Source organism: Copadichromis virginalis, linkage group LG17 (assembly GCF_057382275.1).
Source record: "Copadichromis virginalis isolate Kocher_CV1m ecotype Utaka linkage group LG17, C_Virginalis_male_GT1.1, whole genome shotgun sequence".
In the NCBI taxonomy this organism is placed as follows: domain Eukaryota; kingdom Metazoa; phylum Chordata; class Actinopteri; order Cichliformes; family Cichlidae; genus Copadichromis; species Copadichromis virginalis.
Window position 1 is genome coordinate 27,141,836 of NC_140634.1, and position 27,380 is coordinate 27,169,215.

The window sequence follows — 27,380 nt, forward strand, 5'->3', positions numbered from 1 at the left end:
GAGCTCTACAGAGGGTTGTGCGGTCAGCTGAGCGCACCATCCGCTCCGAGCTCCCTGACCTGCACTCAATCTACAGCAGGCGGTGCTGGACCAAGGCCAGGAAGATGGTGAAGGACCTCAGCCATCCCAACAACAGACTGTTCTCTCTGTTGAGGTCAGGAAAGCGATTCCGCTCCCTGAAGACCAACACAGAGAGACTGAGGAGGAGCTTCTTCCCGCAGGCGATACGGTCTCTCAATCACACCACCACACAGTACTGACCCACACATACAGTTCTTACACACACACTGGACTTTCTGGACTTTGGTTTTGCACAACACTGGTCACTATATTCTTCATTTCCGGTTAATACTTGTACAGCTGCTGTTATTGTGTATATATTTATTTATATTTAGATTTCTTCATACATTCTTATATAGTTCTATATTGTGTATTGTGTATTTTGTTGTACAGTTATTTTATTTTCAACTTTAATTTATATATTTATCTTTTTCTTATTCTTCCCAGTTAAATTTACCCTTCATTCTAATTTGTGTTGTACAGTTATTTCATTTTTAACCTTAATTTATATTTTATTCCTTTCTAGTTAAATTTACCCTTTTTAATTTTTCATATTTATTTCCTATCTTATTCATAGCCTTTTCCTTTTTTGTTCTCTTTAGGTCACGAGCAGTTGTCCAAGCATTTCACTACATATCGTACTGTGTATGACTGTGTACGTGACAAATAAAATTTGAATTTGAATTTGAATTTATATATTTATGAATCAGTTATCAGTTATTAATCAGTTATTTGTTGATCACCCAAGTACTTTCATAGTGGACCTTTCAATGAGTAAGACCAGAGCTATCACGTCAGCTGCCATCTTCCACGTGTATGTTTCGCTGTACCATGGTACAGTATTGTGTTATTGACTTCTTCTTCAGCATCTAAATATAGAACACTTGTAGCTGTATGCTCCCCACTTCAGTTCCAGAGGAACTGCCTTCTTGGCACACACTTGGTACGCTGTAGTCCCTACTGTGCCGAAGAAAAACAAGTACCATCGTGTTTTTAGAATTTTGGTACTTGATGGCACCATAAGTATCGGTTCTGATGACATGTCTAACCAGGTTTGTGAACATTTGCAGTCAGCTGCAATGAGCTCTGAGTCTGAGTTTATTAATTAGACAGTTAGCCATTGTTTCCAAACCTTTGCCAGTTGGTCTGAGAGTGATTGCAGTCAGTGGAGGCCAGATTGCAATTGGCTGGTTGCCTTAGATTGCCTTAGATGCCCAAGACAACCAGCTTGTTACTGTAACTACTTGAAATTGCTACTTAAATAAAAAGAAATTAATAAATTCAATTAGTTGGTTACCACCGATTTATCTGATTTGATTGATCTGATTTAAAGAATGGTAGAATGCTTCTCCGCCATCACTGCCTGCTTCTTTTATGAGCATGGAGTAATGTGAAGGAAACAGGGCTCACTGTGTGTCAAAACAGCCTTCCTTCAAAACATTTAAGTGATCTTTACTTACTTTTTCCTATAGTATGCACAATTGCAGTCACTGACTGGTCATACATGAGCGTGAAAAATCATTTGTTTCTGCTTTTTTCTTTAAAGTAGCACCTCTCCCTGTATTTGCAGGGCATACATGTACTATACAGCTGCAAATGCATGCACACATTTTGTGCAGCTTACATAAACCCACTAAAGAAGTAAACCGGGGCCTCAGAAATTAAGCTGTATTAAAGATCGTGGAGCAAGATTTCTTCTCTGTTCTCTCTCCAGAAATACAATTTGCCTTTTGAGAATTTTCACACACTTTGCACTTTGATTCTCTCTCTGTGGTTAAGCTAATTTCAACTATGACACCACGCAAACTCAGTTATGTAAACGGGCGCATCTGCTACATTAGACATGCGTGAAAAGTAGCATATTCATACCCTAAAGCATCATGGGGGCTGGACTCTCTCTGTGCGAGTCGGTTTCAAACATCAAAGGCCAGTTCCAAAGAGAAGTTAATGCTCACATGTAAGAGTCTGTCTACGTGTGTGTATTTTTTATCATCCTACAGGTCATATCAGTTAGTGAGCTTCTGCAGCACTGCTATTAATCAGCTGGTATCTCTTCTGCTTCTTCTTCAAAACAGGATATGAAGCAAGCCCACTTCCTGTCTGACTTTATCTGTTGTGATGGCAAGTGCACCTCAGCGCATATTGGTTCCTTTTTTTAATTTCCCCTGAAGTTATTGCTGTTGTTGAGTCCTCTCTTTCTGTTGAAACGCCCTTTGATTTTTCACTATATCAGGCGGCGTGAATTTCAACAGGCAGTTGGATTCAGTTAACTTAAATTCCCTCCCCACAAAGAAGAGGTTCCTTTTTAAAAAGAATCCAGAACTACAAAGGTTTTCCCAGTTCCTTCGCTCCTTTTCCTTTGATGACAGTTTGCCGCTTTGATGTAGCCTGAACTTTGCTGCAGCGTGATGCCAGCTTCAGTATCAATACTGAGTGAGAACCAGCAAATGAAGGCTTTCGCTTCCGAGTTTGCATCCAGAATGGGAAATGTCTTCCCACTTGAAAGACATTACCTATTCTGTTTTTTAATGACTGATAAGAAATTACATTTATAAAGAAGTGGAGACCAAATTTAGCTCTCACTTGTTGAGCAGCAGCTTTTTTTTAAATTGCTCGAGGTATGTGTTGCTTTTCACCACATCCCCAATTAGCATCCAGTACATCAAGGTGAGCTTAAAAGAAAAGAAAATCATTTTGTAATGCCTAAACAGGCTTGGTGAAATGAAACTGCTTACTGTACTGTACTCTCACCTTTTTGGCTATATCATGTCTGCTTAGTTCTCTGCAAAAGTGATGAACAGGGAGGGAGAAACTGTCAGGGTGTAACTAAAGAAGAGTTCAAACAGAGGGCAGCATTGCTCTGCCTGCGGGGAGGCCCGTCATGACGTTTGACCTCTTTACCTTTTACTGCTTTGATCAAAAAGAGGGTTTGGACCTTAAGGAGAACCTGATACAAAGGAGAAAAGAGATCTGTCAGAAACCGGAAAACACACTATTAAATTTTAATGTAAATGTGCAGCACAGGAGCAGCAGTTGCATGCAAACATGACTGCAGAGACACAGCATTTCAACCCAGAGCTCCCCTTCACATTGCTGAGGTTAATTAGGTAGGACGTCGTCTGCATATTTGACTAATCCGCCAAGAGTCTGCATTCCTGCAGCAGCACCTCTCCTCCATTATCTAATTGCAAGTTGTCTTCTAAATCTATTTAAGCTCTGCTGGCTCGGTTTATGCTTCTGGTGAAAGAACAGAAAACAATGGAGGAGTGACAGGGCAACAGACTGAGTTCGGGAATTTAGGTTGAACGTGGAAGAGCGGAACAGAACAGCTGTGATAAGAGACCTGGCCTCATTACAAAGTGATTTACAAAGTTCAAGTTGTTATCCAGTGTGTGTGGCATTCATTTTCAAAAGGCGCATCGCCTGCGTCTTGTACTTTTTGGCAGGGTTTACACATTGAATACAACGTTCACAGGTTCTCTCACTGGGCAGCAGTGAATATAAATACATATCTATCAATGGGGTTGAGACTCCTTCTCAGAGTTGAGGCCCTCGTAGAGCTTATGAAACAGATCAAATATGCATGAGTTTTAAAAGAAGTAATAGGACAACAAAGAATAATATTGTAATCTGTCAGGCCTCTAACAGTTAGCTGTGGTCGTAGAGGTTGAGGGAATTCCCTTGATGGTCAAACTGCACATTATAATGCTTTTTTCTAAGAGAATGCCAGACAACAATATTATTACCTGCTCACCTACACATACGCTGAACCAATATCATGTGTATTTAAATGAGTAGAAAGAAATTTCCATTTGCATGAAATGACTAATTATGTAACGTGTATGAAAAATTTGTACACGTGGCATGGTTTTTATTATAGGTTGGACACTAATTACATCACAATGTGCTGGCTGCTATTTGAGCCAACTTTTTTTTAACATGCGGGTTAGTCCAGTACAATCAATGGAGGTCCTGCATTGTTTGATTATACGAAATGAGACAGTAAACAGCTGGTGTCATCACCAATACTAATGTGGACAATAACTGTGAGTAAAATGTTCCAGACAGGACTCCAGCTTGTGTTGATTGTGCCGTCAACCAACACCCTATGTATTTGTTCTTCTCCACACTATCAAATGAGACTAAAGGGATATCTAAGTATATCAGAAGAGGAGCCTAAGGCGGTACTTGTATCTTTAAAATATGATGAGAAGGGGGTCCTGACCAAGTGTTGGTATGTATCAAGTTGGGAGCAAGAGTGTTAGGCTAAATTTCTTATGCAAGTTCTCGTTGACGTCCTTAGAAGAGCAATAAAAAGCATTCTAACAGGAAACATTACCAACTATTAAAAGATGTGCACAGACCAACACCGCAAGGCTTTGCAGCATCTGATTATATCTGCCCAGAACACCACTGGCACCCTGCTATGTGTCTGCTCAGAGCCTAAAGCATACTAAAGTACACTTCGACGGACACAGGCCACAGCCTGTTCACCCTGCTGCCACCCAGCAACCCGCTGAACCACCAGACTTCAGAAGTTTCTTTCCTCGGGCCGTGAGGTTATTGAATTGATCTGCCACGCTCCATCATAAATATAGCTTCAAAAATATATTTTTCTAATTTTATTTTGCTTTTGTTTTTTTTGTCAGTGATATAAATAAGACGTCATTTGCAAGCTTCCTCGACCTTCTGTGGCATAATAATAAATACAAATAGTGATTCTAAAACTTTGAAATGTAAAATTGATGAAATGTAAGTGACTGAAGGGGAAAAAAAGCTCTAGAAGAGGCCAGAAAAACTATGCAGAGCTCTCTGTCGGCTTTAGGCCAACCCCCAAATGCAAAAGAAACTCAGTAGTGTTACACATCGGCCATTGCTCCACAACCTAGAAGTGTGCCATAAACAGAACACCTTGTTCAGCTCTGGCCTTTACAATGAGACTCACGCATGCTGCAAACAAGATTTCCTCATTTCCTCACAAAGTAGCTACACAAATTTGTTTGTCCAGGTTTTTATGATGGTAATATGCCTCGGTGTATGACTGCTGTGTTTTAGCGTTAATACAGCGATTTTGGGAGTTTGTCACTTCCAGAGATTCTTTGTACTGCAGGGCTTAATGACTCAGTGTACATGTTTGTTTTGGGGTAACACCAGTGGTAAATATCTGTTTCTGTGCTTTCAAGGTCTGTTCAAACCCAGTGAACCCACATTGGCAGCTTAGTGCTTGTATTACTGGGATTAGAGTTAAATAAAGGAAATATGTGATAAAATATTATAAAAATGCTTCTTTTAATAAACAGTGTACCTTCAACAAAAAAAAATGGCATGTAGCTACTAATTACACTCATTGGCCACGTTGTTAGACACACCCTGCTTTAGAGATTTTGGGCCATAGTGACATGATAGCATCACACAGTTGCTGCATATTTGTTTTTTGTTTTTTTTGCCTGTCCCATTTGGTTCTTTAGCCGTCAGAATTGTTGTCTGAAGACCAACAAGGATACCCAATGGATTTATTTTGCCAAATGGATCATCATGGCATTGCCGTATTGGTCCATTTGATCGACCTTTGTTTTTATTATTTATTTTATTCTATTTTCAATTGTTACAGACAGGACAGACATGAGTGAGGGATAGGAAAGGGAGAAAGAAAGAGGAAGGAAAAGAAAAACAGAAGGGGAGAGGGACAGTGAGAAAGGGAAAAAAAAAATCTCCTGGATCACCTGTTGAGAGAAAAAGAATAGAAAACAAGCAAAAAAAAACAAAGCAATATACTAAACACAACACCATCGCATTAATCTAGCTAAGTGTAAACAGCAGTAAATACTAAATATTGAATGTTGTTGTGCAGCACGCAGGACAGACAGCGCACAATGTGCTTTGAAGTAGCAGCCAAGAAAGGTGTGATTTAAGTCTACGAACAGTGAACACCTGTGTGCACACCTGTGTGGATCAGCGCGCTTGTATTCCCCATGTAATGGTCTGCAAGAGGATGTAGAGAGCCATAGTCCTGTCCCCCAGGGCATGAAGCAGGCATGAAGGAGATCCAGGCCCCAGACATCCAGAGGCCCCAGAGTGCGAGAGCCCAAGGAGGACCACCCTCATGGGAAGGGCTGAGGATCCCCAGACGAGAGGTCACCCAGTAGCCACCGGGCAGAAGCTAGAGGGGCCTGCACCGGCGTGCCCGCCGGCTCCGCCGGCAACCAGCTGTGCCAGAGTGAACCGAGCGCAGGCCCAGAGGCCGGAGGCCCGAGGGCCCGAGGGCCCCCCGCGCCCCGGAAGAGGCCTGACCGAGCAACAGGCGCCAGGCCCCGCCAGGTAGCCACCGGGAGTGAGCTGGTACATACCTGAGCGCCCAGCTCTGGACACCAAGAACCACCAATGCACCGACCCCTGAGGGCATCAGTCACCGGCAGGGAGTGTGGTGAGGGGAGATAGGCCTCCACACTTTGGAGGGCCTGGGAGTTCCCAGAAAGGTGGAGTCTAAGACCCAACCTGACATATAGACACAGACAAACAGGCACACACAGACACAAACATGCATTCCCACCCTCATGCACACATATACAGTACAAACACTCAGCACTCACCCAACGTAAGGATTGATGCTGCATGTTTGTTAACTGCACATCCATGATATAAATCTCCAATTTCACCACATCCTAAAAGAGCTCTATATATGTAGATTGAGATCTGGTGACCGTGGAGTCCATTTGAGTACGGTGAGCTGATTACAAAGTTCAGGAAGTTTGAGATGAATTGAGTTTTTTGACATGGTGTGTTATTCTTTCGGAAGCATCCATAAGAAGATGTGCACATAAATGAATGTCAGCAGCAATACTAAGAGGCTCAAACTATGCCAATAATCCATGCTTTTATGCTCTTTATGCCAAATTCTGACCCCATTATTGGCATGTCGCAGCAGAAATCAGATCAGGAAAAACTTTTCCAATTGTCTATTGTCCAGTTTCGGTGATCCTGTGGAAACTGTCGTCTCAAACCAATCTTTCCAGGACCAACAACTAGTCACATTCAAAGACATTTAAATCACCTTTCTTCCTCATTCTGATGCTCAGTTAAACTTCAGCAGGTTGTCTTGCCCATGTCTGTGTGTCTAAATGCTACTGCAACGTGATTGGCTGGTTAGATATTTGTGCTAACAAGCAGTTGAACACGTGTACTTATGTGAATGTAGAAACTGTAGGTATAGAAGCTGCTACACAACAAAACCACTACCTTGACAAAGCTGCTTGGCCTTTTGTTGAGCTACAATCTGTCACCTTACATTTTCCCAGCTGTTGTCTTGCTTAAAAAAATCACCCAAATACTGTGACGACTACTCCAGAGAATTAAATGATGAAAGCTTGAATCAAAATTTTCTCTTGTCTCTCCCTCTTAGAAATATATCGAGTGTATTTATTAGGTTTTAAACGCAGCACAAATTTATCTGATACTTTTTTGCAGATTTTTTTTTGTTTTTTGTGAGTCAGATCTATCTACATTTATTTCAGAACGGATTCGAAACTGGACACTGTGTCTTTATCTCTACGTGCATTGAATTTAGGTTTTCCTCCTCTCTCCTCATTCGCTGTCAGTCGGCTCTTTTTAACAACCCATCCTGCTGGCTGGATAGGTCAGTGCTAGAAGGGGTCAGCAGAGCAGCATGATCGATATGGCCTCAAACAGTCACAGTGTGCACTGATCAGCTGAACCATTAGAAACAAGCCTTGCTGTATCTCTTTTTTTCTCTCTAATCTTCTGCCTCACGATTTACTACTTGTCTTTGTGTGTGTGTGTGTGTGTGTGTGTGTGTGTGTGTGTACCGTATTAAGAGCAAATAGTGCTGAAATGAATGATAATCTGAATTCAGAGGAAATAAGACTGCCTAGTCGTGCACTTTGTTCTGTTAGTGTGCGTATGTGTGCGTGTGCAGCCAGCCCTTAATAGCACTTTTAATTCACGTTTAGTTGTGTCTCTGTGTGTACAGCTGTTGCATAATTCCCCTGACCTTGATCATTGTGTTGATGCCTGTCAAAACCCAGTGAATGTTCTGCTGTTGCTGCTTTACTCCAGTGTCTCCAAGGAGACAATTCCTCATGAGATACACAATCTGTCTGTGAGAGTGAAAGTAGAAGTGAAATTTAAATGCTTTCTTTAAAAAAAAAAAATAGAAAGAAAGAAAGAAATAATATTTATTTTCAATTAGATTTCACTACAGGAAGGATTCCTTCGGTTCCCTGCAGATATGATCAATGAAATAAAAGGAATTAAGAGTTAAAGTGCAGCTTTTATTTTGTACAGCAAATCTTCAAAGGAAGCATTGATTTTTTTTATCCTTCATTTCAGGATGCACATATGCCAAAATCAATAAGAGGGAGACACGGGGTTATAGAGATTATAGGGTGGTGTGACTAGATACATGTTTTTGGCAATTAGATACATAAAACCAGTAAGATTTAGAGCTGTGTGTGTGTGTGTGTGTGTATATATAATAAAAAAGGCTCAACAGTCACTTTTAGAAGTTTCTTGATGCAGCTTTTCAGCTAAGATTTGCTCAGGCTAGAATTGAGCTAATTAGTACTTCTCTCACTTGTACAAGTTCATTTGAAAAAGAGAGGTCATATAATTATAGCCCCGGGAAAACCCTGAGCTGTAAGTAGATTTTAGTGTTTGTGTGTCATCTGTATACGGGTGTGTTTCGGTGCGTGTTCAGCCTCTGTGGAGCTGGATTTCCTCGTAACTTTCTGTCTTTGTGTAATTTTATTTGCATGCTCAGCCGTTTCTCGAGTACAAGAATTGACCTCATTCGCTCCCATTATTTGCCAGTGTGATGAAGCAGAACTTAAGATCTCCTGACTGTTGCCTCCGAATGAGAAATTACAAGCCTCACCCTGGGACCCTTACATAATAAAGCTAGATTGTTTTGTGTGAAGAAAAGCACAATATGAAAACAAACTAATAAACACACTGTTACACAAAGAAACTGCTCTGTAAAACAACACCTGTAAGACTTCATACGTAATTTACTTGGGGAAAAAGTGTCACTAAACATTTTAAAATGAGCAATCTGTGTTCTGAAGGGCATTTTTCTCAAGAAAACACCACAAGCCACTTTCCACCTGTCCTTGCTTTCCATGCTTGACACATTTGAGGAATGTGAATCCTAATTGGTCGGGACTGGCTTGTCATTTCCTGCTTCTAAACTAAAAGAGACTGTCGCAGCTGGTAGCACACTTACACCAGCTGATGAAATAAAGGTGGTAAATCTGTACAACTAAAAGCAGTCATAAACGTGCGTGTGTGTGTGTGCGCGTTGATTAATTGAGGCATTTCTCTGTTCCACAGCATGTGGAAGGGCCTGAACGTGAACTGCACAGACAGCTCAGGATACACACCCTTACACCATGCATCACTCAATGGACACAGGTAAGCCTGCTAATGAGTGTTTCTGTCACTCTATTTCTGCTGGATAGAAATTAGTTGTAAATGCAAGTGCTACTCAGTGCACTGGAAACAAATTGTTCTGTTCTTTGTACGCTGTAGAGCTGAAGCTAAATATTGTTTTCCATTATCAGCAAATCTCTAATTATCTGGATTTTTATGTGTTTGCATGCAAATAAATGGGGGACACAGAGATATCTTTAGATTGGTTTCTTTAAAAAAGTCTGACAGTTTCTTCTACAGATTGCACTCTGTGATTTTTCTATTCTTTAAAAAAAAAGTGTAATTCTGTGCAAATAAATAAATATATAAATAAATTACCATAACCAAAGGAAAAGAATCTAAAAGAAGTCAGAATGTCATAAATTTTATTTAATTGTTTTCACATTTCTGCTGTGACATGATGAGAGGCCATGGTACTGTGCTTATGTCATGCTGTCAGTGTAAACTGATTTTGAACGGGCCTTTCTCTGGATAAACCTGCAGGGAGGAGTCTTAACTGCAAACACATCCTATTAACTTGATAAGGTAGTTACACATCCAGGGGCCTGTTCCAGTAAACAACTTCAGTGAAAACTGAAGCAGCTAAACTAGTTGTGTTCCCGTCCTGCTGCTCCTGAACCAGATGTCTGATTTCTGCACTCATACAGTCAATATCAAAGCACATAATGAAAATGTTGATCGGCTGAGTTAAAAGTTGGTACAAACACTGTACAATACACTGTATGGACAAAGGTACTGTAAACCCATGCCTTGAAGCTCCCAGCACACATTTCATGTGCTGATATTAATGCCACGTCATGACTGAGCTGCTGTGGTTCCAGCTTGCGATAATACCACTTACAGCTACACCTACAGAATACCTATGAGGGAAATTTATTGCAACAATGCCACTGGTACCACTGCTTGCAAGGTACCACTACTTGCTCCTCCTGCCCTGGCTAGTTTGCATCATGACTTAAGGACTGTTTGGACTAGACTAAATGTATTTTGAAACCAGCACTGAATGCTGTCACGGAACATTTCTGGCTGTAAAAGGCGTTTGAAGATATTATCGACTGCTTTGTTCATGGGATGTCACATAGAGATTTGATGCTAAATAACTTTAATTATAGAGGCTTTAAATCAAAGTTAGAAGTTAGTGCATAACAATGAAAATGAAAGCCATTACCGAAAGCAATCTTGCATTTTTGGGCAGTAAAATAGTTGCCTACAGTCAGAAATACAAAATTCCTACATTATTTCCATCCAAACTGTACAATATGTGAATGATTTGAGTGTCTACAGCTGCACAGAACTACAGTGCAGCTCCCTTTCTTCACCTGGTCCTGCTGAGAAATCCGTTACACACTTTGGATTAGCTGCGAGCCTGACTGCTATCCCGGTTTGGCGGAACTGAAGGATTAGCACTGTGTTTTGGGGGCAATTATGTGGATTTCCTCCTTCAGATCAATGGGGAAAGGAGGAGGGAAGTGAGGGAAAGAAAAATGCACCCTCACAGTGAAAATTAGGCTGCCAACAAAAAGCTTCAGAGGAGTGATTTAGCATTTAGGTGGGAGAGTGAAAAGAGAGAAGGAAGAGGACTTGGCAACAGGCAGAGCTGTTTTCAGAGAGCTGTTCTTCAGGCTGGGTTTGAATTGAATTTTTAAAGATCACAACGTTATGACATCAAAGGCGCTTTGGTGATAAATACATATTTTTCATCCTTACGCCATCCTTGTTTTAACTGTTCCTTAAACTGAAATGAAATTATAAGAAGATATAATAAACTACAGAAATAAGTAAGTAAGTAGTTCATTAAGCAGCACAGAGCTGCTTCATTGTGCTCTCCTGGGAGAGGTTTTGCCCTTCTGTCTCCTCTGTTGCTCCCTCCTGACATTTTCAATGCAAATCAAGCACTTCGCCTTGCCTCTTCAGCTGGAGTCCCCCTAATATAAAACACTATCACTGACATTACTACTCAGCAGCAGCTAAATGGATTTTTTTTAGCCCAATCCAACTCTGTGATTTGCTGCTTTATGAATTTGTGTACTGCTTTATTTATCAAGAGCAGCAAAGCAGCAATGCTGCTCTCTGTAGCTGTACTTTTTCCAGTGCCTCCTGCAGCGAGCTTCCTGTAAATCCCTCAGAACCAAGGCTTTGTTTAACTAGGGTTTAGTAGGAAGTGCAAGTTTATTATCACATAAGGTGGATAAAAACCTGCATAAAAGATGATCTACTGCAGAAAGAAACACAATAAATACCACGATGGTGGAACAGCGAAATTAAGATTGTGTAGCTACAATATGAGAAAAGCTCATTACGATACAGCCGTGTTTATTGAGCATCTTTTTAATTGTAGTGTCAAAGTGACCCACGATTTGTAGGCATAGCTTTATTTCATTTCTTGCACATTCAGTTTTGAAGTGGAGAATTTGCATTTTTTTTTAAAAAAGAAAAGAAAGAAGCACCTCGTATACTGCTGTCCTTGAGTTTGTTCCCTCGAGTCAACTTAGGTAAAATATTACTTAAAGAAGAGAAAGGATGACTTTTTTAGATGAAAATGATGAAAATGGCAAAAAAAGAGAAATTATTCTTAAATGAAAGAAAGGCATTTATCTGTAGAGCTTGAACGTTTTAGTATAGCTGAGCATTTGAAGGTGAACATGCAGCATTTATGTTTCCATCTACACAGCCTGAAGATTATTATAATAAAATCATTTATTTAGCCAGTTGTTACCAAGGTCTTAGTGATTTATACAAGTACTTTTTGTTTTTATATATAGTCAGTAAAAACTTCACTCTCGGAAAGTAGCATGTTTTGCTAGGTGCTGTCTGTGCACTGCTAAAGGATTCGAGTACTTCTTCCACCACTAAAAATGATTCGTTGGCCAATATGATGAAGAGATTCTTTGCAAATTGTGTTCCAAAGTGAAAAGTGCTAAAAAAGAATCGTTGCTGTCAAATAAAGTTGACTGCTTACCATCATGTGGATTTTGTAGCACCTGGCTGCCTTAACTGTCTGTTCTTCCACTTGTTCCTCTGTTAATGTATTGATATCCGTGTACCTGCTTCTCTCTCAGAGAGGTGGTGCTGAAACTGCTCCAGTTTGAGGCATCCACAAATGTGTCTGACAGCAAAGGTTGCTTCCCGCTACACCTGGCTGCCTGGAGGGGAGATGTAGACATCGTCCGTATCCTCATCCACCACGGCCCATCCCACTGCCGTGTCAACCAACAGGTAAACACGCAATAATCCCTTCATCATCCTCTTAAGAAACTTCACCTTCAGTGTCACCTTAAAGTCTAGCTTTTGTTTGAGCTCCGCTATGTCTCTCCTCGGTCCAACAAAAGGCTACAGGCTCAATCAACTGCAGCCCTAGAGGTCATGCTAAATAAAAAAGTGATTTCTCAGGTGTCCTTTAATCAGGCAGCAGGCTTTAGCTTGTGGTTCTTTGTCTTCAAAATAAAAGTACATGTGGTTCTGCGATGCTGTTTCATGTTCTTGTAATGAATGTTAATTGACTGGACTCAACAGAGCAAACATAAAATCTATTGATTGTGCTACTAAAGGTCAGAATAGCTACTTTGCCATTTTTTGTATTGCAGAATCTTTTAGCAGTCCATTCCTTACTTTTTAAAATGGGTTTTTATTTGTAAAGAGAGGCAAGCTGAGATGGTTTGGACATGTGCAGAGGATGGATACTGGATATTCTGGGAAATGGATGGTGAATATGGAGCCTAGAGGAGGATAGGAGGAAGCCCACAAAGAAGCCCCCTTGCTGAGGCTTCTTTGTGGGCTTCTGTGGATGTCATGAAGGAGAAGATGCAGAGGGTTGATGTGACAGAGGAGGTTTAAGGTGAAATGGAGGCAGATAATCTGCTGTGGTGACCCATAGAGAATTCAGAACAAAAGAACTTGGCCGGCATATCCACCAGCTACACTGGAAGCCTTGGATTATTTGGCTTTTTCATCAGAGGCCAAGTCAGTCTAGACTAAGTTGGACTAGTTCCCCAGACTGACAATCTGTACTCAGATATGGAGAAGGGACTCTTGTGTCAAGGCCAACAACCTCTGTTCCACTTTCTAAGAAAGTGATCTAGATTTGCACTAAAATCGAATGGATTTTTTCCTTTCCCCATGCACCACCTCTCCGTGTTTTCTGAAGCAAAATACACGCAAGTGTTTTTGAAATCACTGCAGAACTATTACGTTGCTCTTCCTGAACAAGGACGTCCTCTTCCACTAAAATAAAGTCCTTTAGCCCGATTTCTCGGGGCATGTAAACCAGTGCTACCGCTGGTCGTCTCATTACGGCTTCTGTCCAACAGAGCCGATCCTTTACATTTTCCAGACATCTCTCTCTGACAGCCCGGTGAGCGTTTCAGCTCCGGGAGCATTCAGCCTGCCTCTGCTGTCATTCCTTATCAGCAAAAATGACCTTCTTCTCCTGCATCACTCCTATTCTGTCCATCTTCGCTGGCAGCATATTGGTGATGTCACAGCTCGCTGATGCGCTGCATCTGAAGATAAGGAAACAAAACACAGGAAGCTGTTTAATCAGAAGTGTTGGCAAAAATGTAAATACCCTAGATATTTCTTTAAAAAAATCAAATCAAATCCTGCACTTGCCGATGGCATAGTAATGGACCTCGCTGGCTATCAGAGCGTTATTTACTCTGCCTAATAAGCACAATTTCCTCTGTCACCATTAGCCAGATTGTTTCCCCGTGAGAGTTGTTAGAACCTAATTGTGTGCTGTGATAAATGATGTCCTTTCCCCGTAAATGAAGAGGTTCGTCAGCAAGTGAACACGGACAATTTTCTCTTTTACCTTGTCAATGAGTTGCTGTGTGGGCAGCGTGGACACACACTGAGTGGAAGCTGCTGATGGAGAGAGTACTGTGGACAGGTGCTGACTTCTTGGCATTGTTTGACTGTGCTCTTGTACCTCTTATTAAGTACACACACAGTGAAAAACATCCCACTTATCTATGCGTTCATGTTTTCAAGCACATTTATTTAATGCTTTCTTAAATTTCCTGGAATTTCGTCAGCAAACCCCCAAAGCAGCAGCGGCTTCTCTTTCTTTGCTTTTTATATGTGGGAGGCCAGAGTGGGTTTCTATGAGAAGTAATCCAGTCCAGCAAGACAAAGTTAACAGAAGAGAGATTATGTTTATTGTATCCGTATTTGGCGCATAGTGCAAATAAAAACCCAAAGACTGTGAATTTTATATGCTGCAAGCTCCACTGGCTCCACTGCAGCTGAAGAATCAGTTCACGACAAAATATTATTGAACTCTCAAGCAAAATAGTTCTGAGCACGCAGTGATGTGTAGGCTATTGAGTTTAATTGAAAATGACTTTAATGTAAATAATGTAATTTGTGGCACGTTTGGAAGAGTTGTTCTTGATACTGAGCCGATAACCTGTGCAAATAATTCCCCCCCTTTTTTCTGGCCCTAAAACCCAGACATAAGAAATCAGTTGACACTGTATATACAGATGTGTTCTCCGGAGGAGGGATTCCCAAATGATATGCTGTGAGGCATGCGATTTTTGGGATGACCGTGCATTATGTTTTCTAACACAGCTGCACAGAAAATGAAAAATGAATTCTGTATAAGTGGTTTTTGTACTCGTTTGCCCTAAAAGAAAATCCTTCATAAACCAATGTTGCTTTTGTACAAATGTTTTAAGGATTAAATTATTACTTGGAGCCAAATAGTGTTTGAATAGTGAGACTTTCTTCCCTTTTTTGCAATACTAGCACGGTGCCAAAATAGCTAAGGATGCACTCGGTAAGCAAACATCCCTCCTGATAAAAAGCGCGTGTCCTTCAAAGGAGCACTGGATCTGAACTGCAGGTGGAAAATCTGTCTGCTGTGTTGTGAAACTGTCTGGTGGTTGAACTATAAGCGAGTGAGTGGGGATACTCTTGCAAAAAAACAAAGAAAAGTTGTGGCTATCATGGCAGGTCCAGTTTCCGCTAATGTGCCTTTCTCTGACAATGCAATTAGAAGAAGCATGTCAGATAATGTGGGCGATATTTTGCACAGGTGTGAATAAAGGTGTGTCTTGACATTTTTGCTTGTCCGTAACTAAACTGAGACTTGCTTGTGTCTATAAATAAAGTTGCTCATTACCGTTATCTCCTGCTACCTTTTCCACACTCCTGTCATCATTTGTGACTTTATGTAAGAAAATGAGCACACAAGTTGAGTTTGTAGTTCAGTTTAAATCTGCTGCGCTGCACTGTAAATGTGCTGTGTCGGTGTGATTGCTTTTCTTTCCTAATGAAATTCTGAGATTTGTTAAACAATTTAAAATCACATGAATAGTCATGAGTATTTTACTATTGAATATTGTGAAATATACATTTTTGAAGTAAGACTGTAACAAATATTCGTTCAGTATACTAGGCAGCGAGAAGGTTCTGGGTTTGAATCCAGCGGTCTCTCTCTGTGTGGAGTTCACATGTTCTTGCTGTGACTGTGGAGGTTCTCTCCGGGAATCCCGGGTTCTCCGCAGGCCAGATGTTGTTGGGTTAACTGGCAATTAAAAATCAGCAATAGTTGTGGATGTGTCTGTGAGTGGATGTGTGTCCCTCCGTGTTAGCCCTGTGATAGACTGGTGGCCAGTAGGCCTTTCACCCCATGGTAGCTGGGATCCTGTGAGCCTGAATTTGATAACAGAAAGAAAATGAACAAACGTTTCTTGGTGTATATTGATAAATATTTAGGGACAGAAAATGCGAATGTGTTTTATAATTGTACAGAATATTTCCAGTTTATCTTTAAAACTGTAAAAGTGAATGCTTTGACATGAATTGAGCTGCGGTTTGGGGAAGGCCTCGAAGGGGACTGGCGATGGCTCCCGGGCCTGGCAGATCCCCATGCACTAAATAGAAGTGAAGAAGTTAAAGAATGGAGAACAAGGAGGGAGGGTGGGGCATATAAACGAGAATGACCAGTTTGTAGAACTGAGGGAACCTATATAGATGACAGCCGGAAGGAGCGTATTTGGAGGCGTGGTCCCACTCCTGAAATTCCAATACATAATCTCCAATTAATCATCTAATTACACTGATCATCTTTCTCTGTAACACTCTTCATATGCTATATCTCACTTTGATGCTTGTCATCAGCTTCCATCCTCCTCTGTGTGTAATAAGCTGTTACATTAAAAAAGATAAACACACTACGCTCCCACTTTTATGAACACTGTTATGTTAGCCTGCTCTTTAGTGTCCTTAAAGGTGTTAGTTTTCTCCTAAGCACTCAGGTTTGCAAACACTGAAAACTGAAAATGTGGTACTTGGGCATTTTTATTTGTGTATTTTATATCTATTTATATTTTATATGCATGCTGCATGTTTGTACAGTATTCTTGTTGTTATATCAGCGCCAGGGTACAGCTGTTTTCAGGTTGCAAGCATAAATCAGTGGGTAAGATTTATTTAGTGTTGGTGTGTTTACGATGCCTAAGCTCCATATTTCCCCGCTGTCTGTCGTGTCTGCAGTACAGAGCAGAGCTTGCATACATTAGTCTGGGTGATGTAGTGAGTCTCACGCGCACTCACACCCATCATCAAGACGTACAGCAGCAAGCCATTGGCTGCACATTACCCCATTCTCAACAATATTACTCTGCCCACACACACAGCATTACTCGTGTCAGAGGTTGAGTATTTATGTGTGCGCGTGCTTAGTTTTATAGGCTCGCTCTGGTGGCACAGTATTTGCCTTAATATGATCTTTTTTTCTTACAGGAGAAAGGGAAACTCAACATTTGTGCTTGCTTTTGTGCACGACGTGAGAAATGGTGACAGGAGTGTGGAAAAGGTAGCAGGAGAGAACTGCAATGAGTGCGAAAGGTCCTGAGAGTGTAAAGAAAGAGATGGGAGGTTGACAAAAATCGAGCTAGGGGAAGTTTGTGGGCCAGTTCCACTCTGCAGCCAGCAGAAGATTATTCAAGGTTAGTGGGTGTTATTAGTTGGCGGTAAACCAGTTCCAGCCCACTGTTTATTGTCTAATTGGTCCCAGTAGTTCCCATTCGCAGCTGCTTTTGTTTATTGCGGGAGCGTGTGCGCACGAGAGAGGTGGAAGCCGCCTGACTGGAGGAGATGATTATACATGCCGTGTTCGTGCGTGTTTATGCGTGTATGTGTGAAAGACAGTGAGACAGTGATTGATGGTGAGAGATTGTTTGTTTGCTCAAAGCTTGCACTCGGATTGCAAGGCCAAATGCATGTTTTGACGACTAACACGTGGCTGTTTGTGATCTCTTTCTCCCACTGAGACTGACTCAGATCAACGGCTGGGTGAATGAATAGAAGACAAGTCAGGAGTTTAATTTCATTTAATTTTGTTTGTTTTTATGATAGAAAAGGGAAGAGTAAGGACCAGGTGTTACACCTGGCTTGTTCGGGACATTTTAACAAGGTCAACAATGCCAAAATACACATCGCTAAATCAAAGAATAGATGCAATTACCCGAAAAGTCCAAGGAGTTGCCTGAAAGGCGAGAGGGAGAATATTGTCAGTGGAAATCTCGTATACAGCCAGGCTGGTGAAAAGGTGCTCCATGAGGTACAGTACTGTGCAAACGTCTTGAGCTAGCCGCTATTTGTTTGTATTCTTCTTCCAAGCAGACTTTTCTTGTAATCTTTTAAAAGTGATCTCAGGCAATAGTTCTTTCTGATTCATTGTCAATCTTGGAAGAGACTTGCAAACCTGACGATTATTAGAGGTAGTTTTTTTTTTTTGTTTGTTTGTTTGTGAACTCCACTTAACACCGACCTATGAATCATTCAAGTATAACAGACAACCTAATAACTTAGACCAATTTCAAATTGTACTTTGCTACTAGCAGCCTGTCGCAAAATGTAGATTATATTAGATTATATTAGATAGAACTTTATTAATCCCTCGGGTGGGTTCCTCTGGGAAATTCGATTTCTAAAAAAGCACAGCACCGACAGAAGTTACAGAGTTACAGAATATTATATATATACACACACACACACACACACATACATATATATATATATATATATATATATATATATATATATATATATATATATATATATATATATATAATACAGAGACAATATAAATAAAATATACGAAGGGGATAAATAGAATAAATAGGAATAAAAAATAAAAATACAAGTGAATTGCACATTTCAAGTATTGAGGTCTATTGCACTGTTGACTATTTACAAAAGTATTGCACAAAAGGTATTGCACAGTGAGGTGAAGAGGCACTACAGCTTAGTTGTTCCCCCCTCCTTTGTCCTCCTGTTTCCCCTCCCTCTCCCCTCCAGAGAGGAGTTAAACAGTCTGATGGCGTGTGGGACAAAGGAGTTTTTAAGTCTGTTAGTTCTTGTCTTTGGGAGAAGCAACCTGTCACTGAACAGACTCTTCTGGTTGTTAATGGCCGTGTGCAGAGGATGCCTGGCATTGTCCATAATGTCCATCAGTTTCTTTAGTGTCCTTTTCTCTGCCACTGTCACCAGAGTGTCCAGCTTCATGCCGACCACAGAGCTAGCCTTCCTGACCATGTATTTATAATTTACAATTTATTCCTGCTTTGTTCAGTCAAATCTACAAAAGAAAGCTAAAGATAACACAGTTTGACAGGCATAAAATCTTACTTATGCACCATCAAAACAAGACAATTTCCAAAGAGCTATAAATGAAAAAAATTGAGCCAGTAGTGTTGGCAAACCTGTCAAAAGTGATGGAATTATGAACACAGAAAAGTACCATCAGATTTTGATCTACCATGAAATACCATCTGGAAAGCATCTAATTGGCAACAGCTTCATTTTTCAGCATGACAATGATCCCAAACACACAAACACTGCAGTAAAAACATACCTGGATAGAAACGCACAATGGACTGGCCTCCCCAGGGTACTGATCTCGACATTTTAGAAGCAGGATGGGATCAGCTAGTCAGAAAATGGAACCAAAGGCTGCGAATAACCAGAGGAGAGCTTTCATGTTTTCCAAGAAGTATTCCCAAAGATTGCTTAAAGAAATTACAAGGAAGCTTTTGTCTGAAACATTTTCTGTGTCCATCCTCATGGACACAGAAAATGTTTCCCCTCCTCCATCAAGGAAGCTCTTCCGATTCTTTAAATGCACATCGGGAAGATGAGAAGTGGGAAGAGTGGGGATTTCTTGATGACCTAAGAGTGAAGCATCAAACCAGTAGTAGGGGTATCTTACTGTATATGGATGTCTTTAAAAAACGTATCCATGCTGCACCTTTACATGTGAGGCAGTTAATTCTCATAGTCTTCACACTGTGGATGGAAAATCAGCCACATGCAGTGTAAAGCATGATCATCCTGTGTGTGATGAATCTAGTTATCATAACTAGTGTGTTGGGACCACACACGGAGCAAAAGCAGGTATGTGTTGTGGAAATAACATTATTGCAGGTAAAAAAAATGATCCAAGGAATCATGCAAAAACACTGATCTGTACGTAAATTACAAGCTTTAAATTAACTGCTGATAATTATTTTAACAATTTTAAATATCTAATGACTGTATTTAAGTTTTATAGGCCTAAAAGAGATTTTCATAATTGCATATCTATAAAAGATAATCTGCTGTAAAGCTCTGAAATTGAAAGGTCATTTCAGTGGGTTTTACATGTGGTACAGCTTTCATTTCATTTTCACTTTTCATTTATTTAACAGGGTTGTGATTAACACTAAACTGCATTTAAAAACCAGATCTAAAGGCTGCAAGCTTCAGCTACAGCCATTTGAAAAATGCTGTAAAGAATGATGGCAGTGAACAAAGCCAGTATAGACTCATGGCCTATGAATTGGTGCACTCTGCATGAACTGGTAAGAAAACAGATACCACCACATTTTTAAAAACAGTAATGTTGCATATTTTTGTAGAAAGTTCTATAATTCTATCACATATTGGACCTTGACAGCCCAGCAGCCCCAGCCTGAAACAAGCATTTTTACAGTAGCTCCTTTCCTTTGCCTATAAGCCACCTTTCTTCTGATTGACTGCCTACGCCTGTGTCTGTGCTCACAGCTGGAGCTGTGCACCCAGGATGACCATAGCGATATTCCCTCTCTTACATCATACAGAACCAAGAGCAGAAAAAAGATGCCTGAGGTTTTGGCTTCAGTCTGTTTTGAAGGTTGTAAATATAAAAATACGATGCGACTGGGTTTAACAACATTTTATTTTCAAACTGTTGTAGTATTGCTGTATTGTTGATGAAACGTGAAGGAAATTTGAACAGTTACTGACCAATTCTGACATTTTTACTCCAACGTACCTGCACAGATAAAAGCTAGCATGTAAATTTTGCTAGGTGTGTATCCTTACAGTAGTTGTGTCCTGCAGATTTGCCCACTGATGGAGGACAGATGTGGTTTGTGTGCGTGGGAACCAGCACAGAACCGTCTCGGCTACTTTCTCTGTGTGGGACCTTTGGACTCATCAGTTTAGGGTTATCCTGTGCGTACACTGTGTACTGTATGCGTGTGGGTGACTGAGTATGTCAACTATGTGTCGCTGTAGGAATGTGTTCTTCTGCAACAACAGGAGGATGTAGGGTTATTCTATCCCGTCTCCTCTCCATTCCCCCCCCCCCCCCCCCCCCCCCCTCATCGTTCTTCTTTTCCTGCTCTCTTTGTCCTCCCAGAGGAGACACTGAGCAAGATCACAAGAGAGGCAGGCCTCTCACCAGCAAGAACTTCTGAAGGCTTAAAGACTGTGTGAACTGAGGCAAATGTTACAGGTCACGAGGCCATTTTCCTGCTGTGTGTTTCCATGAGAGTGCTTCTGTGTTTGTGTCTATTCGGTCTTGGTAACTCGATGTCCGGTCATGCACACATGCTGCTTCCACACAAGAAAATGAAACCATATGTGTCTTGGTGATCAACTTGAGAACACATGCTACTATTGCTGCGACAAACCGCCCTGGGAAAGTCCTCGGCCACTGAGATGCCCACTGCTGCCAAGACACACACTGAGCCACAGGTCGCTTTCTCATGAGTAATCTCTTAAAAAACGATATGTTACTGTATATCATATGTTTTTAAAAGCCTGACTCCCTGCCCGCAGTGGGATTCCTAATTAAAGTTCAGCAAAAGTAAACAGATTCATTTCTCCATGAATCAAAACAAGCTTTAGCCCTGAGCGATTAAAGCAAGCCCAGAGCAGATTGTGTGCGAGGGTGTTAATTGAGGTGTTATAAAAAAAACATTGCAAAACAGATTTCTAGGATTTCTTTGAGGTCGTCAATTAAGACGTTTAGCTGGGGAATGCTTCAGGGAGGTCAGAGTTTACAATGGCAACCGCAGACCGGCCACCCTGGAGCAGAAGGGCGTTCGGTGTCTAGCTCAAGGACGCCCATGTGTAAGCATTAAAGATCAAGCATACTGCCCCTGGTGTTGAGAAGTCCACTTTGATAAAGCCATACATCATGTTTTTTTGGGGGTTTGAGTTTCAAATATATTAAATGAAGTGTATTTTAATTGCAACTTTGACTGTGGGAAAGTTTGTCTTTTACTCAATCAGTCAAGATGCTCTCAGCTTCTCAGATGTGAGGAGTTGCTGCAGCTCACATCATGACAGTTGCCTTTCATTGCAGATTCAATATCTTTGGGCTTTTTCTTCTTTATTGCAGCGTGGGCTCTCAGTAATCGTGATGTGCATTTTTCAGTATTTTAATGGAAAACCACAAGTCAGTTTTTCCCCAAGTAATATTAAGAGAGTAATTAATAATGGTTATAAAACAGTGTGTTGCAAGAAACACTCCTGGCACCATTTACCTCAAAATGTGTTCAGTTGAGTGCTTTTATTTTGGAATTAAATCAGTGTCTGCAGCTGATGTTGCTGTGAATCCTGTGGAAAACCCCAAAGGGTTGTGCGAACGAGTGTGTTTCTTGCCAAAGTGTCTGTGATCAGTCAGTCGGCTACGAAATGTGTATACTGCAGTCTATTCTGTCTCGCTTCTCATCTTTGTTGTTTCTGATCTGGTCTCATCTTCTCTGCTATCTTTTGCAATCACTCCACTTGTCCTCACATGTGTTATTAAGTTATTATGTTCACAGTTATTATGGCTCATTTTTTAGAAATTAGTTTCTGTACCCAGTTTGACCTATTTAGTGCACAAAAAGGAGTTAAAGAAACAGAAACCACCTATTATCTCTCTCTTATTGTCCTTCAGTCTACCTCTCAGCTCCTACAATATGTTCTTCTGTCTGGATAACAGATTTTATCCACATTTTTCTCTAAAACGAATTGTTACAGCTGTTGAGTAGGGGTGTAATATATCACTATAGCAATATATTGTTATTTTATTTTGTGACCCAGTTATTAATTTGCTCTGTAAACAGATTCTCTCAGCAATTTGACTCATTTGATTTCAATGTTCATAGGATTGTTCAAAAGGAGACATATGTGGACTAAATGCTGGCCAAGGAAGTGGATATGCTTATGATCTGGAAAGGCCTGTGCAATTGTCCTGTTGAAACAGCCGGGTATAGGTTTTGACACCTCATCACTGTACCTCTGTACGGTCAGATTTTCACCAAGAACAATCAGATCAGAGACGGTGCTCTCATTAACTAGCAAGGCTGCTCCAATAGCTTAGACATGCCTGCCAGCATCCAGCATCCTAATACCTCACTCAGTCATGGCGCTGAGTGTAGCTTTTTCGGGGGGGGGGGGACCATTGGTTTTGAATTGGTGTTCAGTACACAAATTGTCATCACTGACCAAAACCAGTCACCCAGAACTGAAAAGAGCTCACACAGAGATTTTAGTAATGCACCGAGAACTGCAAAGATTGAAGATGTATTTCACTTTAACTTAAAAATTGCACGTCTTTCTCTTTCTTTGTTTCCCTACACCACCACATTTCGAATATGTTGCTGCTAGACACCAAATCTTTCTAGAAAAGTCAAATTGAAGTTCTTAGACAATGTAATTTTTTTTGGAACGAACTTGCATGAAAATACTTTTCCCCCATTTTAAAGCTTTATTATCGTTTTTACCATTCAAATGATTTGAGTAGTTTCATGGTAAATGCCAACATCATGTAATGGAACCAGTGTTGGAAATTTTAACCTACCTCTGAAAAATGTTCTCTGGCCATTAGAGCTGGGCGATAGAACGATAACGATATGTATCGCGATATAACTTTTACTCGATAGAGAAATTAAGCTATCGCGATAGACCTCGCCGCTCTTGTCCTCAAAGAAAAAAAAAAAAAGGTCAGCCAATCCAAATTAAGTAGCGCAGAGCCGAACCAATCACAGCCGCAGCGTCACGTTGCGTGGCTTGTTACGTACAGCACAAGTGCCAAGCCGCACGTGTGTTTGTTTGGGAAGTAGCCAGCGGGTAATGGAGGAAATGAGTGTGCCGACTAGAAAAATCAACCGAGCGTGACCGAAGAGAAAAAAGATGATGGTTCCAATGCCGGAGAGATTGTCAAACGGAAGAGCCATAGAAGTTCCGTAGTGTGAAGGTATTTCGGCTATTTCAAGTCTGACAAAAAACAGAGTAGCGTGCACTGTAAATTGTGCCGAAAGCAAGTCTGGAAATACAATAAACTGGAGCATGCGTCACACTGTGCGCCACGTTATTGTTTCGGTGAAATGAATTTCTACAATACTGTTACTGTTAATTCTACTCTCTGCAGTGTTTAAATGCTTACATATACACACAGTTACTGTCCCTCCACACATACAACTCGGTTCTGCTTCTATGCCCCAGCTTTGTTTACTTTTTCCCACCGAGGCTTCTAGACTTCTGATTGGCCAACATTTCGGCACGGTTAGGAATCTAGCGCCACCTGCTGCTTTGGCATGTTCATAGCAGCGTTTTCCTTCATTTCTGCCTTTATGTGTGGACGGGATTATTTTTTAAAACGAAAACGGAAAATCTCAGTTTTCAAAAATACCCGTGTACGTGTGGACGTAGCCTCAGTCTCTGACTGGAAGCGCTAATTCGTCATTCGGCTTTTGTCAGACTAAAGTAACTGTTAAAACTGTTTGAAAAGCTCAGCTATACAACAAGGAGAGATTGAGAATTTCCTTTTAGTTCTCAGTTTATTTGATATTGACAAAAGTTAGTCAGTTTTGTCTGTTCTTCTGTAAAACAAACTAAGATTTATTTTTAGAATTAATATTTTGTTTCTAAGTGGAATTGACAATTTAGTCTGTTTCGTTTGTTCTATTTTGAAACTTAAACGCTTTAGCGGCTGCCTTTTGTGTAGTTTGCAATATTTGCCTTTATTTATCTGAAAAAGTCTCATGTTCCATAAGTACATCTACCCTGTTGAACTTATTATGGGAAATAAATATTTAAATAAAAACAAGCTGCTGATTATTTCACATTTTACTTGTGAGCAACGGCACATTTAAATCTTACAAATATAGTTATTTGGCTTATATCGTGATAGATATCGTTATCGCCTGAAATGAAAAAAACATATCGTGATATGAAAAAATCTCATATCGCCCAGCTCTACTGGCCATACTATCACACTTTCAAGCAAATTCAAACTCTCAGAATTTTATGCTGAACTTCAGCTACACTTTTGAAACGCCATATTCCTGAAGTCATTGTAGCAAATATTTGGCCTGAAACATTTGAATGACATACTGTAGCTTAAGTAGTTCTCTTTTTATCTAGCTGTTTGAAACTGGCTCCACAGAAAACACTGCAGAGTAAAGCCTTGAAAATGGCCCTGACTTCAACACAAAAATATTTTTTTATGAGCAACTAATAACTGCAGAGATCTGAGATTTTAACGTTTTCCTATCAAGAAATGTATCGTTCGTGATGGTCAGGCTGGAAGCATTTGGTTGGAAGACATTGAATGACCATCAGCCTGAAAAAAATCATATCTTAACCTTAAATATCTCATATCTTTAAAGTTATTGGTTTGAACAGCTCGTAAATATAATCTAAAAGCTGTTTTTCTTTATTTTTCAAAACACACACCCGAGACCTGCGTTTAGGTGACATCAAAAGACAACACTCTCCCTGAACAGGCAACGCACAAGTTCTAATAACAGAACATAAGAGGGAGTAGCAGAGACATTCACCTTGTATGCCTCGTCTTTTTTCATTCCTCATTTACCCCGCTCTCCCTGGGCGGCGAGCTGAGCTGCTTGGATTATGCGATGCTGTAACATAGACGGAGCTCATCCTGCATATCAGTCCATCAGCATTAACACAGTGCATGTTCAAACAAATACCTCTGCTCTTCCTCCGCTGTGGTTTCATTTCAGACCTGGCCTCGCTGATAAGGCTTGCTTATTTGCATGGATGTAGCTGTTTGGTCCCAGGGAGATGAACTGCGAGAGCACTGATAGAGTGCACCATGGGAAGTGTGTGCGTGTATGTGTGTAGGTATCATTCTGTGAGCAAAAGTTGATTCTTTGTGTCCTTCACTTAAAGAATGCAGAAGATGCGCCACATATAATCAATATATATGAGAATAAATCCTTCTTTAAAGAGTAATAAAACCATATAGCTGTCATGGTAGAGTGAGCTTTATCAAGCCAGGGCTTCATTACTGTGTGAGCATTAATATCAGCTGCATATGCTGCTGAAAGAAAGGCTGTGACACAATCATTTGTATGGGCATGTCAATAATGTTCTGCCATGCCTGTTGATGCGGCATTAGTAGACGGCTGTTGCTCAGAGCCCAATCAGCAACAATGCACTTGAGTGCTAGATGGTATCGGAAAGCTGTCAGAGCAGCGTAATAGGAATATATGGCCACTTCGAGAACACAGAGGCAGGATCTTTTTTTCTCCGCCTGCTGCTCTCTCGCCACATCTCGGGCTCTATTGCTCTTGTCTTGTCACTCTGAGTCTCTGCTCGTGTTTTAGTCACTCTTCTTTCTGTCAGGAAATTGCATTTTTCCTATCTTAAGCAGCGTGCGTGAGGCACGGTGGTTTGGAATGACAAAGCTTCATTGTCCATTTAAGGCTGCAGAGACGGAATAGGCCACAGGCGGCAGCAGCAACGTCTGCAATCTTTATCCCAGTGGTTATCACATCCATGTCATCAGTGTGTGATGCTGCTTCTTCATGACTTTCTGATGCTTGTTTTGTGTTGAATATGAAGATATCATCCTTATCACTGTTGCTAAAACCATAACTTGCTACCCTGTTTGGTGTGTATGTATACTAACCAGACACTTTATTAGGTCCACTTGGATAGTACTGGATTGGAACCCCATTTATCTTCAGAATGGCCTTAATTCTTAATGGCATAGATTCAGCAAAGTGCTTTTTTTGGGTAGATGGGTACAATATGGTTGGACGTGGTCAACAGCAATATTTAAGTAAGCGGGCCCAGTATACTTTCTGTTTTTCAGACCAGCCTATATAAACTCTAGAGAAGGCTGTCATGGCTAAATACATTCACTCCTGTGTGATTGGCTAATTAGATATTTGTGTCAATGAGCACTAACAAAGTGGCTGGTGAGTATAAAGTTTACACAATCCACCTTTTAAATTCTAACACATGGTGGTTCTTTCTGCACTCGCCATTTGCGGAAGTTGATATTCCAGTATTGGACACTGAGATGTTCCAATAATAAAGTATGCTATGAAGGAGAGTGCCACCACTCTCTCACCTTTACCGTTTACAAAGTCTTTTTTTTTTTGATCTTTAATGAAAGAATGGCTCTGTCTCCAGACGTTGCTTTGTAATTGGACACTTAATAATATCGGGACCAAATGATTGTGCTGCGTTTTTGGTTATTTGGGACTTGGTAGAAGTTTATGAAGTCAGGATATGCAGTTGATTAGATAAGCTGAAACTCAAATTATCCATCAGGGAGACTGAGTCACTCCAAGTTGAATATTCACACAATAACC

The 27,380-nt window shown here is 40.7% G+C and overlaps 1 protein-coding gene across 3 annotated transcripts in view; it reads left to right on the forward strand.

Annotated features, from left to right (window-relative positions):
* Positions 1-27,380, forward strand: part of anks1b (ankyrin repeat and sterile alpha motif domain containing 1B) — a 274,373-nt gene that overhangs the window by 72,648 nt on the left and 174,345 nt on the right. For all 3 annotated transcript variants that reach the window (XM_085436749.1, XM_085436747.1, XM_085436748.1), the window contains exons 2-3: positions 9,406-9,486; positions 12,564-12,720. In XM_085436749.1, coding sequence (XP_085292875.1) covers positions 9,406-9,486; positions 12,564-12,720 — 238 coding nt within the window. The remainder of the gene's footprint in view (positions 1-9,405; positions 9,487-12,563; positions 12,721-27,380) is intronic.